The 19,426-nt window shown below is 36.4% G+C and overlaps 1 protein-coding gene across 6 annotated transcripts in view; it reads right to left on the minus strand.

The window, feature by feature from the left end:
- Positions 1-19,426, minus strand: part of LOC135686453 (UPF0462 protein C4orf33 homolog) — an 85,823-nt gene that overhangs the window by 51,199 nt on the left and 15,198 nt on the right. For 3 of the 6 annotated variants that reach the window (XM_089109004.1, XM_065202684.2, XM_065202683.2), the window contains one exon: positions 6,895-7,092. Coding sequence is in view for 2 of the 6 variants with exons in the window: in XM_089109002.1 (XP_088965128.1) it covers positions 15,981-18,458 (2,478 nt within the window). In the remaining 4 variants the exon portion in view is untranslated. Of the gene's footprint in view, positions 1-6,894; positions 7,093-13,726; positions 18,597-19,426 lie in introns of all 6 variants that reach the window. The other 3 variants (XM_089109002.1, XM_065202678.2, XM_089109003.1) reach the window with 3 other exon arrangements.

The raw sequence follows: 19,426 nt of genomic DNA on the forward strand, positions 1-19,426 counted from the left end.
ATGTACGTATATAAGAACCTTGTTAAGAACCTTTTAGACTGGAATTTAGAATAGCAGCCTGTTAATTGAGAACCTATTCAGACTGCCAGAAAAAACCTAGCTCCTTTTATGCTGGTTTCTACTCTACTTCATCATGTTAATTTTACATCTACATGTCTAGTGGTTAATTTAGGCCATTTGCCAGAAGACATCAATTGGTTCTTGTAGAAATTAACATAGAATGTAACAGTGTAGAAATGAACAACTAGATAGCTTTAAGTAAGAACGGGGTTGATATCACCAAACAGGGAAATACTTATAATGAGAAACTTGATCAATAATTAAGCTACGATCAGAAAGCACACTTTGTTTGAATTAAACAGCAGATTTATGATTTAATGTCTCAGATTATGAATATTGATAATGATAGAAAATCTTTTGAATCAAGACAAAGGTCTAAGCCCATGGTTACTCTGAAAAGCCTTGGGTTCCTGACGGAAGCAATGGACTGATTTAGAGTCTATCAAATGATATGGATGCTGTTCTCTATCAAGAATCGAATCGAAATTGTGAAAATGGTTACACACTTGGGGCAGTTTTGTTTACAAATTCTTTAAAAGATCAAGTGACTATTAAGCTTTCCAATTTTCAGGTCAGAGAAGAGTGGAGAGTTATTCAAATTCGATTGTTTTCATGACGTAATAATAAGTGTGTTTCATATGAAAATCCTGAGGCAACATTGCTGCATTGAAGAAAATGCGAGGTTATAGAATTCAAATCAATAAGTCAATTAGTACTAAGTGTCCTCTCACGATCAATATTAATGAACCGTAAAATGATGAAAAGTTAGAAAGTGGGCTCAATACAAATTGAACGGCTTGCTTCCTACAGTCGAAACAAGGGAAGATAATTAGCCTTGACTTTTTGGCACGTTGATGACATCATTACTGGCAATCGATGTATGCTTTGCTCCTACTCTCAACGATATTACCATCTTCCACAAGTTTCTCTTGATTTTATTCTGACCAAGGTGAGAGTTTACAATTAAGCAGCAGACTCGTAGAAATAATCATTTCTTGACCATATAATATTTCATTGTTTGTTATAAGTTTCAATTATATAGCAAAGCCCTAGCAAGGGAAGGGAGAGAGAGGCTAAAAAGAAAGGGAGGGGGGGGGGTAATATCAAGTTGGTTGGTTTTAGTTTTGAAGGAAAAAAAGATTATAAGAATCTGAGAAACAAGAGGAGGGTGAAGCATTTCAAGCTTTGGGAAGGAAAAATGAGTTTGAGTCTCAAAAGCTATTTAGATTAAATTGATGTCATGCATGTTCTAGTTAATGTTGTTGTCGTTCAAATTCAACAAATGGCTCTGCAGAGCACTTCATAAATAATAAACTTTTGTAATGTAAGATTATAAAATTGCTACAAAAAGGTAAAATTTTCTCTATATACCCTGCTACTGTAAAATAAATGAATAGCAAAAATTGCATCGATGCGAACCGTGTCAAAATAGAAATTCGCATACTTGACCCATAATACCATTTATAATATGTTCTATACTATGATATAACATAATATATGTTCTATACTATCAATTTTTATAAATAACCTTAATTTATCAGCTGAAGTATTTTTCACGCAAGCTTCCGTATATTTCAGTATCTGAAATTCTTTTGAAACCTGGCACCCGCTTCAGTAGTTATTAGTCACTATTTTGTCTCTTAGTATGATGAAATCTTAACTATCTCCTAAGACCAGGATCAAGACACGACATTCCTTAGCGCTGCCCAATGGATGGATCTCCTTTCGTTTCTTGAGGCTGTGGACCATTTTTCTTATCAAAAAATGAGTTATAGCTTTCCTCAATGAGTCTCCTGTTGGTGTCTAGTCATTGATAGGAGGTCAGTAATAAAGGCCCTCAAACACCAAGGCGTCACGGTAGAATTGACCAACTGTCTCAAGTAACTTCTCACCGCTATCTATCATCTATTGCGAAATTTTTGCCATATCTTGATTCTCAGCAAATGCCTTGAAAACTGCAAATTTGTAGTTATTTTCATTCGACTTAAATTAATGATATTTCTGGCGCCGGCGACTCAAACTAGATTAAAAAATCTAAAAGACTTAGATTTGGGGATTTTGTTCAATCTTGCCACACAGATTAGAGACTGGAATATAGATTCCTTTTCCTGGTTGTAATCACATAGAGGTGTTTTGCTTTAAAACTACGGTCGAAGAAAGGTAACAGCGTTATCCGAACGACACAAGACCATAATAACCAACCAGCCAACGTCATAGACGTAGAAAGCGTTTCAAAAGTGGGGATGGGGGCACATTTAGCCAAAAGGGGGTCGTTTGGCTGCAACTCTGTCCTTTACCACAGTTTCTGAAAAGTGAGGAGCACGTGCCCCATGTGCTCCCATGTGCTTTCATGTGCTCCTACGTGCCCTCACATGCCCCCATTTGTCACATTTGCCTCCTTTGACCCCCTGCGTCTCCCCTGTGTCCCCCCTGTGTCTCCACTGTGTCCTTGATGTCCCCGGATTCTCCGTCTATGACAGACGTTGACTTCTCGACCAAATTTTCCATGATAAGTTCGGCATGCATCTTTTCAGCATAAATTTTGGTTGATATAAAAAGCGAAAAAAATCACAAGCAGGCTTTTGGCTTTAAAATGCTATGGTCTGTTATCTTTAATATATCTAGCCTATATCCAAATTTGATTTTAGCATGAAATTACAGATAGTTTCTTTGCGTCTTTGCTTTGCACGTGAGTTTTAAGCCGATGTTGTATTTGATATTTTTTTCCAATAGATACTAGCAAGGTGTTTCAAAATTTTGCCGGGAAAAATAGCAGTTAAACATTGATATCTTTAAAAAATGAAACTAGGATCTAGCGTTAAATTTCTTAAAATTCCCTTCATTTTTGAGTATCAATATCTCCATAAAGTTGAACGAATAGCGCAGGCTTTGACAGATTTTGAAGCCTGAGCTTTTTTCCTAACTCTCTTAACGTCCTACAAATCTAAGGCTGGCTGAAGCTGTTAAGATAGAAAGAGAAGTAAAAAGGCTTTCCGAAAATCCATCGATTCCTAGTTTGTTTGGTTGTTTGAAAAGTCCTTAATAAGTTATAAATGCTACTTATAATTGCTTCCTTTGAAAAAAAATTTGTTCCCATGGAGAGTTGTTTGCACAGTTTTGTGCTCACTCTCAGTCTCAAAATATTTTGTAAGCAAAATGTTTCAAAACTCTTTAATCTGACCTTCCTTTTTGTCGGCGAAGAAAGTTGTTCTTTAGAAATTAAACAGGCTGAATTTTGTTAATCACATCAAAGGGAAGAGCGTTCAAGGAAAATAGTGGACATTTTTCCTTTGCATTCCATGCCGCAAACATAACCACAAGCGTTTATTACAGTTTGCCTGAAAAAATACCGCTTTGCTTGTAGTAGGTCGTGCTCTCATTGAAAAAAGTAACGTAAATGGTGTTTCTGAGCATTTGCAAGAATCTTATTTTTCCATGATAGCATTCTCGGTCCAAAAGCAAAAAGCATATAGGCAAAGTATGCATGCTTCATTTAAAAGGCGATTTGTCACTGAACACTGTGATTAAAATTAGAGCTTTTAGGGTAGGGCATTTTGGAATTCTTTGTTAATCACGCCGTTTGTTTTTTACTAGATATATTCAGGTGATCCGAGTTTGAAGTTTGTGAAAAATGCGTAAATTTTGCCTGCCATGTCTATAAACAGTTTTATCACTGCAAAGCTTTGAAGTTTATCACTGCACAAAACCGTTTTATACTTAAAAAAGATGCATGTAGGGGGGGGGGAAGGGGGTAAATTATTGGCAAAAATACATGCTGTTATAACAAATTTATCTTGGTGATGCCTGGCAAGTATATATTATAGAAAGTAAACAGTACATCATATTTCTTGTGGATGAACACGATGTTTGCACAACAAGTGACTTTTATCTAATCTTCTAGCAGAATAGGCCCTTCTTCACGAACACAATTTTGTCAGAAAAGCTCTCTTAAGATAACAGGATGACTGTCGGTTTTTCTATCTCAGGAAAATCTACAGCCAAGCTGACCTTTGCTGATCGTACAAAAAACGCAAAGATCAAATCGTTCCCATGGTGAGCTGTTTTGAAGGCAGGTCCTTTGCAAAATTAAAACCTAAAAATATTATTCATAGAAATAGTGGGCTAAATTTAATAAAAATGGCAGTGTTAACCGAATTGATGATTTGTAAGTAAACAAGTCATTTTCAACAATCTGGGTCAAATATAAGGAAAGTCAAAGAAGGGAGAGCGAGGTCTTAATAAAAAGGAAGCAATTTTTGTTTGTAAACCAAAAGCCGCAATCACACCACAAATGACTGTAAACACGAGCCGAATCGTCTGATTAATCCTTGCTGTGTTTTACCTTGCTCTAAATATTATGGTAGATGAAGAAAGGTGTGGTATATAAAGAAAGAAGTTCCATTCATTTTGTGTCTTACCTCTTTTCCGTATATCTTTGCAGGTCAAACGCCAGATCAGCCACGATGCATGCACTAGTTTCTAAATATTAATTTTACTGCCTCCAGGGCCTAAGGCATTTTGGAAAAATGTAACTTTGATATAAAAGGGTAAAGTATTTGATAAGGATGAGGGCGGGGAGTCCCGAGCCTTTCTCTAGACAAATGTTGGCCCTAGGAAGGCGATCTTTGGCAAAATCAATTTTTGCAGGTACTTATGCTATGCTTTGGTTTATATAGCACAGGACAGTTATAAAATGCCACACAGAGAACAGCATTTTCTGACAGACTGGTAGAATAGTAAGTTTTATAGGTAATTGCAAGGGTAATTGTGTTATGTTTATTAGTAATTACAATAATTAAATCAGTTTATGCTTAGTTTTTCCAGACCATTACAAACTATGGAAACGTTGAGCAATAATCTATGCTTAAATGATGCTGCAGTGGTATTGTTGCTAATACTGAAGATTATCATACATGTTCTTATTTCTATTCTAAAGATTTTTATAGCTGTCGTTGATAGTAAATTTTTATAAATGCGAATAATATGTAAATGGAGACGAAGAAAAGTTCATTTATTGCAAGACTCATTCATGAGCCATAGGACAGACAAGTAGTAGTCTATCAACCAGGGTGAACATCATGTAATCCATATTCATATTATACTTACTCATATTTTATATAATTTATATACTAAAAAACTAAAAACTAAAAACTAAGGAAATTGAATCGACAATCTAAGTACAATGAATTTTTTGGGTCTATTTGCTGCGCTTCCAGGAAATCGTGTTTTGATTTAATTCCAGCGCTTGAAACATGATTTCAATTTTCTTTTGAACTGCGGGAGGGTTGGCAGTTCCCTGATTGAAATTGGAATGCTGTTCCACGCAGTAAACGCTGAATGGTGGAAGCCTTTTTCACATATTCAAGGTTATATCTTGGAATTTGGATGTCCTTGCAGTTTCTTGTTATGTAGTTTGAAAGCAAAGATATCAGGGGAAATCCCAGTTCAAACCTTCATCAACGATGGTTCTGAGTGATTGTGTTTTGAAGATCATTAGATCATTCAGTTAGATTATAAACAGGAGTGGACTAAGACAGGAGCCTTGAGGAATGTCAAGAGTATCCTAACGCCGGAGGTACGTCAATAATAGGCCAGATGTACGCCAAGGTTCAAATGCATTAGGATAGATGCAGAAATGTCGTCGTCCCACCCTCATAATTCCAAGCAAGTATATTTTTACAATGGGAATCGTTGAGGATGATGCAGAAAAACACATAAACAGTCACAGAAAGAGCTTTACGCAACGCCTCGATAAAAAAATTCAGTGTACACAGCAGGCCGGCAGATGCTTATTCCACGCCAACAGCACACTAAAAACCATAACTCCGCATCGAAAATACTTCGGGATTTTCTACATGGAATGCATCTTGGAATGCACCTTTTAAGATTGTTTCTTATTTGTTTGCTCTGACTAAAGCGAAAAGAATTCAGAAGCTACTTTGATCCCCCTTTCACCCCATTCAATCATTATATTTATCCATTTTTTATTTAAGAACGTATTGACTCGCATTTAAAATTTTTTTGGTACAATACACATACACACATGTTCATGTTTGTTTGTCTAACAGTTAACGTTTCATAAAACAACTCCCGTGCTGAAAGCTGGGTAGAACTTGTTGAGCCACCTTGGTACCAGAGCCACAAAGTTTCGAGCGCGTAAATAAAAACCAAGCAGAGAAGCGGAGTAGCGCCTAGCTGAGAAAAAGGAAAAAAGACTCCCTCTTTTTCTCTAAAACCAGTGTGTCAGTGACAAACCTTCTGACTCGGATCAAATTTGCTGTTCGAATCTATGTCACCTGGATTTTACAAAATACAGACCTCTTTGTCAGATGAATTATGGATGCGCGCGAAGGGTATAATTTTCATCGGTTGTGCCCTCCCGAAGTATGAGCGTGTCATTCTTGATTAGAGGTTGCAAGCAACGAAACGCTAGACGGTGATGTATCATCTAGGTTGTCTACAAGTGTAGATGCTACGGTTTATTCATTAAGGCTTCTAGTATCCTTTTTTGAGAATGAGTAGCTAAGAATGTATCTAATAGTTTCGAAGATGTATCTGAAGCGGCCTAAACCCAGACGATTCACCAAACACATGGCGAGAAATAGGTTTAAACGCAAATGTGCGGTGTACAAAGAAAGGCTCTGTCAGGTTCTGCATCTGTAGCTCGACTATGTAGTGATATCAGTGATTGGCGGGAAGTCGTCATTCAAAGTTCTGAATTGCAGTTGTGAATGACACAGTTATGAGAAAGTACAGGTTACCTGCTGGATTGAAGTAGGATATATAGTAACAGAGCAAAGACAAGCAGATTAAACCAAAGAATTCTTTACTTACCACACATTGTCAATCAGGGAGACTATATCTGGCGTCGTAATGATAACCTTCGACCTCTGATCCCACAAAGTAGTTTACGGCATTGAACGATCAGATACTTGCCTCAGGGTCATTCTTGGAGAACATGGCCTAGATTAGAGCGTAACCAGCAAGATATTAAGAAAGCGATAAGGCCACATTGGAGATCAGGTAATTAGGCTGCAAAGGAATAATAAATGATACAAATATCTATATAAGAAACAAACCATAATATTGGACGGATGTTAATGGTAAGGTGAATCATGAAAGCATGATAGTTAACAGATACATCAAAACAGCCAATTTTCAAGGTTTTGTAAATTAAAAAACAACTTAAGACTCTTGTTTCAAAGTAATTCTAACTGTGCAGCACAGTTACCTAACGAGTTCTTAGTTAATCTGAAAATTTTTAGTGGATGCATATAATGTTTTTAAGGCTGTTTGGCTGATTAGCAGACTATGCATTGCACAAGTGGATAATCAGTGATGTATATCGATTAGGAGGCAATAGCAACTTTTGTTATACTGGATAAGACGCTGATCAGTGGTCCTTTATTACGAGAAGGCTAACACCGACGCATATCGTAACAATCCAATTCTGGGCAACAGCACAGTACCGCTAACGTACCAAACAGATTACAAAATTGCAATTCTATCAAGCTAATTAGAGAGTCAAACTGGAATTAGAAAGCTTGGCTGACTAACCATTTTTATTGATGCTATTAAAGTTGCGATGCATGCAACTTCATGCAACGGGAACAAAACTTTTCAATTGTCTAATCAATTGAAATAAGAATAATGTTTTGAATGCTTTCAAATTCTATTCAAAGCCAATGGCATTGAAGCCAGCCAGCCACTGTTTATCTCTTGGGTAAGAGACATAATATCCAAGCTTAAGTAAAAAATTCCCTTTTGATCAAAGCAGTCAAGATTGAAAGACAGATAAAGTTTAATTTTAGAAAAGCTGATGGGAGTCGAAATAATAGACTTAATAGATTAATAACAGACCCAAGAAGGAAATGTTATTTAATGTTTCGGAGCTCGCCACGAAGTTGGTTAATTGTCGACATACTGGGTCATATCAATTTGCGAGCGACACTATTAATTTCCAAAATATTATAATCCAAAATGAAAGGTAATACGTTTAATGAGTTTACTGTTACACCAAGACCACTATTGCAATTGTCATGGAAAAAGTGAACAAACAGGTCAACAGAGTGCTGGGTCATTTTTCGGGGTGTGCTTATAAAGAGACATCTAAATAGAAAACCAACTAATAAAATCTTTTTGACCTGAGCAATGGATGTTCACTTTTTGCCATGCAGTGCAAAGAGAACATACCGGCTATGTTTTGCATTGCCACAAAACGAACATGAAATGTCAATCCGGAGAATTTTAATGATAGCAGAAAGTTAGTTTCTAGTAGTGGTACTTCTTGGTATAATGATATAAGACATTTAAGGCTTGTTAAAGATGCACCACTCTGTATTATCTTCTAAAAATATTCTAAGAATCAATTCAAGGTGCGATCATAGCCGATTTTAAATCGAAATTTAAACAGATTAAGTAATAAATTATTCAGCCTCTATATTTGAAACATTGAAAAATATATTTTGAATATTTTCAGAATTAAGAGTGTATGGAAACAGCTAAAAAGAATAAAAGAGGAAGCCAGGAGCTTTGGCCTAGAAACTTTTCAATTTCTTTTCTGATTTTTTTTGGTAAAAATTATTAAAAAAGAAGCATCTGCTCTGCCTACAGACTAAAATTGTTATATAATTAATTGAAAATAACATTGTCGAAATAAAGGAACAGTTTCCTGCCCAACTATTGCGTATTATGCATAAAAATGAAGATTATGATATGATCAACAATGTGATATTCAACAGTATTAGTGTCAGATGAAATATTCAGACCGTGTAAAAGGGCCTTTATCCAAACACCATTATGCTTTCACTATTTCTAGATCTTAAATTGTCATTTGATAAGCATCAACAGAATAACATGATCTATGCTTTCTCTTTCTTTATAGCATAAGTTTCCTTTGAAAGTAAGAAACGAACAGAGAAAAAGAAAAATTGAAAAAGAGAGGAAAAATATGCATAAATAAATTAAGAATGCATATTATCAAAGACGTGGCAGCTTCAACCAAATAAACATTCTTTACTTGGAAAGATCATTCATGATCATATAATATTTTCTAAGTAAAAACTACAGAGACTTGATGTCAGTTTCACAAATACAGGGTTGTGCTCTCTCTCTCCTTACAGCTTTTCTTTAAAATATACTTTTTGAGTGAGCAAATTGAAAGTGTCTTTGAATAGTATCGGAATCTAGTAAATCATCTTATCTTCTTTGATCAGCCTTTTTCGGTTTAAAAACATTTCTGGTCCTGTGCCATTGCAAGGAATCAAGAATTGTAGATATTTTTCCTTTTTAATTGATAAGAGCACTTTGCCTAACAAGAGGAGCATTTTACTTTTAAGGTATAGCATGTGGAATAGAGAGGCAATGGGCAACATGGTTGCCCATCAAGACTAGTATTTAAAATTGATATTACAAACTTAAACATACGATCAAAAAAGTAAATTTATGTCAGTCAGTTATTGATACGTGGAAGTTAGCGATTAGGTCGTACCGTCCCTAAATTTTGGACACGGGGAAACTCACCATGTGTCGCCTGCAAGACCTATAAAAACAATTCGTTGAACTGATAGAAATGGTAATATTTCTATGGTTGAACTTGAAGCAACGTCCAAAACTAGTCCCAAGCTCCCGCGCAGTATTAATGCCCCATATACGGATGTCTGCTTCAAATGCAAACTAAAAAAGCATGACGCTGACGTAAAATATAAAATAACTTTTTCTAGCTAATTTTCCGGAGCAAGAAACCTTCGAGAGAAATCATTGTGATGCAAAAACACTGTACCGATGCAAAAAGGCTAGAATGATAATAAAGAGTCAATTACACAGTGGCTAGTTGAAGTTAATTATGGTATGCATAAACAGCTTGTGCTTTCCACGATTCTCAAGGTCTTGCATGATTAAGACGTCATTGTATACACTCTTGCCATTAAGAGTTTTCACTTGGGAAAACCAGGGTGCATAGCTGGTTTTAAAGGTTGTTAATACCATACCACTTAGGGAAATGGAAAACGTTTTTTGGTAGTACGAATTACAAATGGCTTTTAAAAAGAAAACATTTTGAAAAATGCCTAAGTTTACGTCTGACACTCCTCAAAGTATAAAATATTAAAAATAGATCGAAATTATAAGCTAGGAAATAAATACGCCCAGTTGTGGATCGAAATAGACTATGGAATTTTACCGCCATAATCCTTCATTCCAGGTCTCATCTGCTCAATTTGCTAGATTGGTTCTCTTCTAAAAAAACCTCCGCATGAAAAACATTGCCTAATCTACAAGCTTGATGACATTTGTCAGAAATTAATGGCTTATTCCAGATAATATTTTGAATGCTCGAGAAAGGATGTTTGCAGTTCCAAACAAGATAAGGAAATATAGAGGATAATTCACCAGGGTTTTGCGTCAAAGTTATAACCGAGCTTAAACAGTTCGACCTCAGGAATCGATTTGATGATTTAAGCTGTAAGTTAATGAAGCATCTAGCATAATGGAGATCAGATCAAAATAAATAAATCCAATGTAGAGATTATCTCGGTTGCTTGAAATTAATAGCTGAGATATTTCGCATGGATTGAACGAACGTCAAACATACATACAGAGCCTTGGAAAGTTTCAATGAGATAATTCTTGGTTTCACAAACAAGACATTTTTGTCTCATTTTTCCGCCCACTGGTAAAATATAAGCATTCTATTGAGGCAACCGAAATAATGTTAAATGAAGACATTATTAGGGACAATTTCTCAAGATTTGTCCTTATGCAGAGTCTTTATATGATTTGATCTTTGGAAAGAATTGGTTTTACAGTTTCTGTTATCTTATTGAACACAGTTGGTTTTGGATGATTAAAACCTGGTGCAAAAAGGCTAGAATAATGAAAAAGTGACAATTACATAGTGGCTAATAAACTAGTTGAAGTTAAGGTATGCATAAGCAACAGTTTTGGAGTAATGAGAAAACTAAGAGAAACAGCTTTGTTGCTATAGGCGTGAAAAAATTTACAAGAAGTGTGTCTAAACTTTGAAACGTAAATTAATAGTTCACTTAATATGCTACCATTAAAAAATTTATTTAAGGATATTGATTTCTGGTCGCATTTTAGTCCATCATGCTTTTTTAGTATCTTTAGGAGCTTTTTTGCCTTTTTATATTCATAATTCTTCCTAAAATAGTTTCTCCTACAACTTGGTTGTAAAGCAAATGGGGATAGATAGATAATCCTAAAAGTTTAGAAGCTCATTGTGCGCAACCCGTGTTTGTACAAACCCAATGCATTTTAAAACCTAGAAGCAGAAGAGATAGTTTACTTTAAGTAATGTCTCGTTCTTAACATTATTCAGTTTCGCGCCAAGGAAGCAACGACGATAAGATGTATCCAGTTTTTTTTCCATTCACAATTTCCCTTCATTTCAGTCCTCTCTAATTTTGGACTCAGCGTGCAAATCCTAGAAAATTGAATGTGGATATGTCAATCGTTTAAGCTCCAAGACGCTACTGGATGAAAACTATGGGATGCTTTCCCTCCTTTAAAAATTGCTTTTCTTGTGCCCTTCGCTCTAAGTCATCCATCATCCAAAATTGGTTCTTATTCTAATTATTCGAGTTCGCCTTAAGCCCTGGCAAAACGACTAAACATTTCACTAAACATTACACTTAACTTTTGTTTAGTGAAGTTGAGTGAAGTTTAGCGAGGGTGGCAAAATGTGACTAAACTTTTCACTAAACTTCACTCAACTTTTTTGAACTGCGAGCTGTCTTTGACGCTGTTGGGTTGTTGGGGATCTTGCATAGGAATTTGCTTTTGGTTTATTTTATTGGATGAAGCGACGGGGAAACAAAAGACTTTTTAGCACATTGACTGTTGAAGAAGACAGTGGCGTACAACGAGATATGCAGATGTCTCATAAAAGCTTTAAGGGTCACGTAGGGACAGGAAAACCAACGAAAACAGACGAAAACCTTTGGATTTCCACAGCTAGTGCGCCTGCGCGATCACAACAAATGTTTAATTGGTGGCAAAACGACTAAACATTCGCTAAACAACACTAAACAACGCTAAAATCTTTTGACCAGGATCAAACTTTGCTCAACAACACTCAACATGACTAAACAACACTAAACAGGGTGGCAAAACGACTAAACCTTTCACAGTGAAAGTTTAGTGAAATGTTTAGTCGTTTTGCCAGGGCTTTAGCTCGACACGAGGCAAAAAGCAACCGGGAGGGTTGTAACAAACCTAATGGAATTCTGTTAGTGAGACATTTAGCACGGATAATGAGAATTGGTATTGGTTTGAAGACTTTCTCTAATGAGACAGTATTACAGGGGTCGTTCATGTCGGAAGCCAGCCTTGAGGGAAAAGATCTCCATTCATTGGCAAGCAAAAGAAAATAACATTATTTAATAAACTCGACAATGGGAGTCCATGGAAAATTCTGTCGGCATTAACGTGACTGCAATGCTAGAGCAAACTGCAAACGGACAATAACACTACCTCTTTATCCTCTAAGTAACTTAATAAGGAATGCGAATTTTCAATGCAAATGTTCATCAGTTATCTTTCCTGTTTTTTCAGATTTGTTATCGTAAACAAGGTTGGTAATTGAAGCAACAAGGCCCAAGGAGTTAAAGCGCGACATCGTTTGTTAAAGAGGGAGACATGAGACAAGCTTTGAGCCTGAGCATGGTCAGCTTATATGAAGTAAGATCACTGGTTAGTTTATATAAGATCACTGGTCAGCTTATAAGAAAACAGTTGTACAAAGCACGTGCGTATATATAGGTTGTTCGTGGCTAGGGAGCTCTACATGCAGACCGGGCAAGCGCATCATAAGTCTTAGTGCTGAAGATAGGCCATAGAAAGCAAATAAAAGGCCTTTGGGCTGAGTTTAGGCCATCTAAGGCAGAACTTAATTTCGTTTTATGTTTCAAACAAACAAAAAACGAAGGGGAAAGCTGCAACAAGAAGGCTTGTAAGAAAACTTGTTTCAGGTCTGCCGCAACGCTGATTAGTCGTTTAGAACAATGGTTATAAAAAGGAGTATTTTTATTGGTTCTTACATTTGATTTGTCCCAATTGGCTCTTGAACAATTTGCGTAGAGCAAGCTAAAATAAGATATTTTAACAGTAATACTGCTAATCAAATCCACGAGCTCTATTATTGAGCATAATAAAGCGTTGGTTTTCTGTTCCCCAATAAGAAGAATTTACCCAATGAGACTTTAGAAAATTGAATGCCAACAGAATTATCCATTATTATTATTATAATATTATGCTACATCATTATAATACTAGCCTTCATTAATTTACGTGTATATTTACTGTTGTTCATTCTCGTCGCATTGCGATGTTTCTTATTTGCTACATTTTCATCGATTTTTCGCCGCAAGAACTCCTTGGAGTCCGTCGAGCAGCCTGCTATCGTGACCTTTTATTCATTCACAGAATTATGCTACCCTTACCACCGTAAAAACAGTGTAAACATATTGCAGTTGAGTATTTTGCTATTTGGCAGAAGTCAGCAAAGTTGAAGTCGAGGACATTGGAATCCAACTACTGCTTTAATGTGCAGTTTTTGAAGTATTATATATAAGATTAATTCAATATAAGATTAAATATTCACTTGATACTTTCAAAACAAACGAATAATGACGAAGCCTAGGCCTACCTTACATTTGTTGCGTAGCGAAGGTCTTCCATACCTCACGTAGCCAGTTTCTATCACGCTCTACACCAAGTTAAGACGTCTCTGTGACTCTCAGTTAATTAACCTCAAGTATTTTTCTCATAAACGTGAAGCTATAGTTGAGCTCAAATTAATTCTGCCGAAGAATACCTCGAGATTGTTGAAAGCATATCTTCACCAGGGGCAAACGCCTTCTTGAAGACAACAAACAGAAGACTCATGGGACAAGCAGTTGATGCTTTGGGGAAATGAGTATCATGGAGGAATTTCAAGGTTTGGAAGCACAGTCTTAGAAAACAAACAAAATTACAAGATCTGTTCAAGCATATGTTTTTTGAACACCAGAAATTTGCGTTGTTTTTTTCTTGTTTTCGTTTCTTCTCCAGAATACTACTTATTCTACCTCCTTCCATCCAGAACAATATCTATAGTCTCTAAAAATATCAAACAATTCACAAGAAAAAAAAGTTCTTCATAGTCTCCTTATTTTTGATAGTAAACAAATATTGTTGCAAGGGGGAGATTATAGCTCAATTTGTCATCAAAAACTGACACTAGTCTTGGGAAACTTTGGTAGGGCTTGTAGTTGAGATAGCACAAAGCTCAAGTCTTGGTTGGCGGTGAGCTTGCGCTAGAACACGTGGCCTCTTTCGCCGCTGTGCCAGTGACTGCCCCGGAAAGTGTAAACAAACTTAGGCCAAAGCCAAAAATTGAGCATTTTTACCACCCTTCGTTAAAAAATAGCGTGTAAAATTAGATTTGAGCCCATGGTAAACTGCCATGGGCTCAAATCTAATTATACACGCTATTTTTTAGTTCGAAAAATGTAAGTGGCTTTTTCAGAAAGTTGAAAACCATGTGCCATATAATGATCGCTTCAATTTTGATACGACTGTTAAGCGCGCAATGATGCCAGTCAAATAATTACTTATTGCTTTAGGACAAGCCAAATCCCCATAAGCAAGAATGCAATAAAGCAGAAAAGACCATTCATGCTTTTTAATAAAGAATCAGTCTGAATATTCGTAAAGAAAAAAATTCCAACAACATGAACGCTTCGGATCCGTTGTTTTTCTAGCGTGCAAGGCCGCTGGGATTTATAAGAAACGTAAACATCCGTATTACACTGAATTTTTACCGTTTGTGACCTGAGACATTCCCTAAATAAAGACTCATTCAAATTTACATCTTAAAAGCCTTCGCGCAACCAACATGCTTTGCGGTAGCTGTTTTCTAATTGAGAAGGAACTGGCGGTATTTTGGGTTTTCATGCAGTAAAGTATTAGGCCGGTTTTGAAAATAAAGTTCCAAGGCATGCCGGTTGCGCAAGAGTCTTTAAAGGCAATCGACTAATCCTTAAAGCCTCGTTCCCACTGGGCGACCACAAATTCAAATGACTGTTCGCTTTTATCGCAACAGTCGTCCAGTGGAAATATGATTCAAACGTGATTATCGCGCCACGATTATCATGAAAAGGGCGACAAACGCAAAAATCGCGATTAAATTTATCAATGTGGTGGCAGTTTTCAACTTTCCAATGCACAAATAAACGATTAGCGCGAAAAATTTTTGTTTGTACAATCAACATGGCGCCCCTTACAAGCAAGCATCTCATTGCAGTGATTGCGGCAGGTATTGGCCATTTTTCACTAGGTATTGGCCATGACATTCTTACATTGCAGTCTATTTTTCTTTTCTCGTGAAGACATGGGTACGGTCTTACTGCTTCTGCTAGCTGTTCGTCTCGTTGAATACAATCGGGATCCATGGTTTATAGGTTTTGATGAGAGTGTTAGAAATAATTTACTGCAAAAAATGATTCACCAGTAATTCAGGCGGTAATTACATAGATAAATAACACAGATAACTGTTAAATGCTTTTAAGGTATTAATACCAGGCAATTCATTACGTCTTATTGAAAAGTGCCAACTCACATTGGCATAAAAATAGCTACAAGTGACACGCTGATTGATACAAGTTGCTACGGGATTTTAAAAAGTGTATAAAAAATTGTATAAGAATTGTATAAAAAATACATTAAAATGTTTTATTTAAAAATAGTTTTTGTAATCTTCATTTATTTTAATCAATTTGCGATTCATTTGGTTTTCTCTCTGAAAATCTTACTAGTAATGGTACCCCCATCAATTGAAAGAAAATACACATCGAGGAATTGTGGAGTCTCGTTCACAATACTGCTTATCGTGTCCTCGCTTGATCATAAAGGATGAGCATTTACCCCTTCGTTTTTGAATCGGAGGATAACTTAGAAAGCTCTATGGTGTATTCATATTGCCATTCGAAACCCGGTTTATCCATGACAACAACCGCTAGATGTCGAAAAGCACCAGCTGGAACAAGAAATCTTTGCCTATCTGCTGCTAGTTTCATGTTTGTCAATTTTAATCTTAATTTCACAGTATAAGAGGTATTCCAGCAAGCGTTTGATGCTTCGAAAATAACTCCTGCTTTATAGACGCGCCTCAGAATATAAAGACAGTCACCATCAATCTTTTTATAAATCGTATTAACACCAAACATCGATGTAAATGCCGACCCTGGAAAAGCACTAGAAATTAGTTTCTCGGCCTTCTTTAGTGAGCAAACACAGAACTTCAAAGCGACATTACGGTTGGCACACGGCCTGTACCGGCCATAACTTGACCGCCTCTCAACCGACTTTATCTTAAAGTTAAAAGTATTACCATCGTCTATTACTGATGAAAGTACAATGCTAAATGAATCATCTCTCTGTACTTGAACATCAAACCCAGTGGTAACCGATACCTTTTCCTTTCTCTGCCAAACATTAGTGACATTTGTGCCTACGAGCTGTTGACAAACTCGGCCATTTTCAACCGTGATGTCATTTTTGTTCAGTTGTGATCTAACTATTTTTTTGTTAATCACTGCAAGGGCGTACTCAGCCATCAGAAAATGGACTGAACTAACAGGTAATGACATCCTCCAGCCCTGGCAATAACAAAGGGAGTTGCGAAGGAGGCCGAGATCATCGCATCGCCTTGCTGCAGAGACAGGTTGAAACAAACCTTGCATTGAAGATAATGCTGATTGGTGTGTTGAATTTTTATGGCTAATTGATATATGCCGCAACTGCAGCAATGTGTTACGCAAATCGCGTATCGTCACGAGTCTTCGCTGGTTATCCATCAAGTGTTTCATCCGCGATTTCCCGATTTTCGCAAACACCTTTTTTGGTATAATCATAAACATGAAAGGATGGTATATCTCAAAAAGACCTTCTGAAGTGCGCGAGAACGGTCCATAAGAGTTACCATGGTCCGAAAAGATGATATGAATGGTGTCTTCTAACGACGTTACTGCAGACAGAAATCTCACAAGCGAGTCATCCAGTGTTCGTATTCGTTTCCCAGTCCCTTCATGACCCACGTCTGTAATTAAAAACGAAAACAAAGGCTTCCTGCCCTTTTTCTTGAAAGCCCTTTCTATATAATCTAAGAAATAATCATGCTGGTACCTATTACCATAACATATACTATCTGGAAAATTAAACTGATCAATGATGCCAAGATTTCGAAATATCTCACAACTGGAGTGACTTAGGCCTATGTCGTCAATGCCACTATTCCTGATGGCTTTCATAAATACTGAAAACCTTTCACCTTTTGGTAAATGCTGCATGTAAACACCCGTGTCTTTAATCAGACCCCAGTCGTACTCCCAGCATAAGTCTTCTTGATATAGCGTTTCGTAACCAATCCTTTTAAATTGATCAAAAAGTTTCTCAAATCTGACACGTGACGGGGGCTCAGCAATGCCTTCAAATTTTTCCCCAAAGTTGACAGCATCTCCAGAAAACAGAGCTTTCAGATTTTCATATGTTCGATCTTTTATGCTATGGAACAGCTCAAAATCTAACACAGATACATTATCTGATGACGCCAAATTCTCAAGATATCTGACAGTATTTGGAAGAGAGCGGTAAAAATGCGGTCTAGAAACGGAATCCACCAACACCATATTGATGTTGATGTGAAAGCTCTTCCGACTCTGATACCTCCGGGACGGATAAGAAACATATGGAAGAACCAAGAGCTGCCGGTGGTGTTTTTGCGAAACGCTGTCAGTGCATTCAAAAAACATGAAGGGATTTCTTTCAGCCACAGCTTGATCTGCAACCTTTGCCACATGTTTGGCATCGAAATCATCAATCTTGAACTTGTACCTGATCAACGCGCCAGAAGATGCATTGATAATAGCAAACGACCCAGTATGTTTCTTACTGCAAGATGCTAAGTCGCAGTTAAAAGGAAAATTGCTATATTGTATGGAAGAATGGTCTAGTAATTTACAAAAGTCCATTTGCGAAGACTGACATTTTTCGACAGGGAAGGTCTGATAGTATCTCATAAAAATATCACTGCAAACAGAATCATCAACCAAAGAGACACTACATATGGAACTATTATCAGGTGCAGTCTTGCTCGGAATGGACATCAGCTGAAGCGATCTGTAAAAGGTATGCGGTCCACAAAAAGGCTCGTAATTAACAATGGGTAATTCCGACTGTTGCATATTTTTTATCTCTGGAAACGAAAACATGTGATTTTGCCGATGATAAAAAATCCCCATCATTAGCAATGAAATGAAACTCAAAGAAAAAAGAGTTGTGCAAATGCACCTCAAGCTGCCACTGCAAAGGAGCATTCGCAGTCTGCGACGGTATAGCATATGTCACTCCCTTTGACTCAACACAGCAACCAAATGCAGTTTGAAAAGGCAAGAGATGATCTATGGGAGCAGTTTCATCAATATTCATGGGCTTCATCTCAAACAATAATATAAGAAAGTTTCATCTCAGTTGTTTTCCTGAAGAAATCAAAGAAATAAAAAAAATTAGCTGTAGTGCATGTTAGAAAATTATGGTAACATTTTCAACTGACAAAAAAATGATTGGGTGGAGAAAAACGAATCGCCATCAAACTTTGGACATTATATCCTTCTGGACTAAACAAACAATTAACACATCTGCAATATATCTACATTTATTTATAATACATATAAATTCAAATATTGCTTTCTATCTTCACTTGATAAATGGATATGCTTGAAATGTCAATTTTAAAAATTTGCTCTTATTTTTCTTGCACAATTTTACTGCAACTTCAAGTTAATTAGATTGGGAGCAGCACAATCAACAAAAAATTTGACCCTTAAATTTGCTACATGTACTTTCAGGAAGAGATCATTGGACAAAAATAACTGTTTTCATGCAAATCACAACTTACATAATTAAGCATTTGCTAAACAGGTCATCTTCAGAGCCTTTTGGTCAAAAGATTTTTATAAATTAAGCAAACATAAACAAATTCATCTACAAATTTTGTAATGAAAAACAATACTTCGTAAGGTGATGAACAATTTACTTTCTGATTGGAATATGAACATATTATTAAGTAATTTTGCATCAATAATACTTAAGGTTAATATATTGCTGCTCCAAAGATGTTAGTTTGTAATTAGAAGCATATCAATATCAGAATGAATATAAAAGCAGTGGCAACGAGGATGGTTTTATATAAACAATGATAAAGAAAATAAGTTGATGAAAATGATACCATAAAAGAAGCATATAAACTGTGATTTTGGCTACACTCTTCTCCCAAAAGTATCCCCAAAGTTTCAAATTTACAGATTTT

Source organism: Rhopilema esculentum, chromosome 6 (genome assembly GCF_057945365.1).
Source record: "Rhopilema esculentum isolate cy_ngs chromosome 6, ASM5794536v1, whole genome shotgun sequence".
Classification (NCBI taxonomy): domain Eukaryota; kingdom Metazoa; phylum Cnidaria; class Scyphozoa; order Rhizostomeae; family Rhizostomatidae; genus Rhopilema; species Rhopilema esculentum.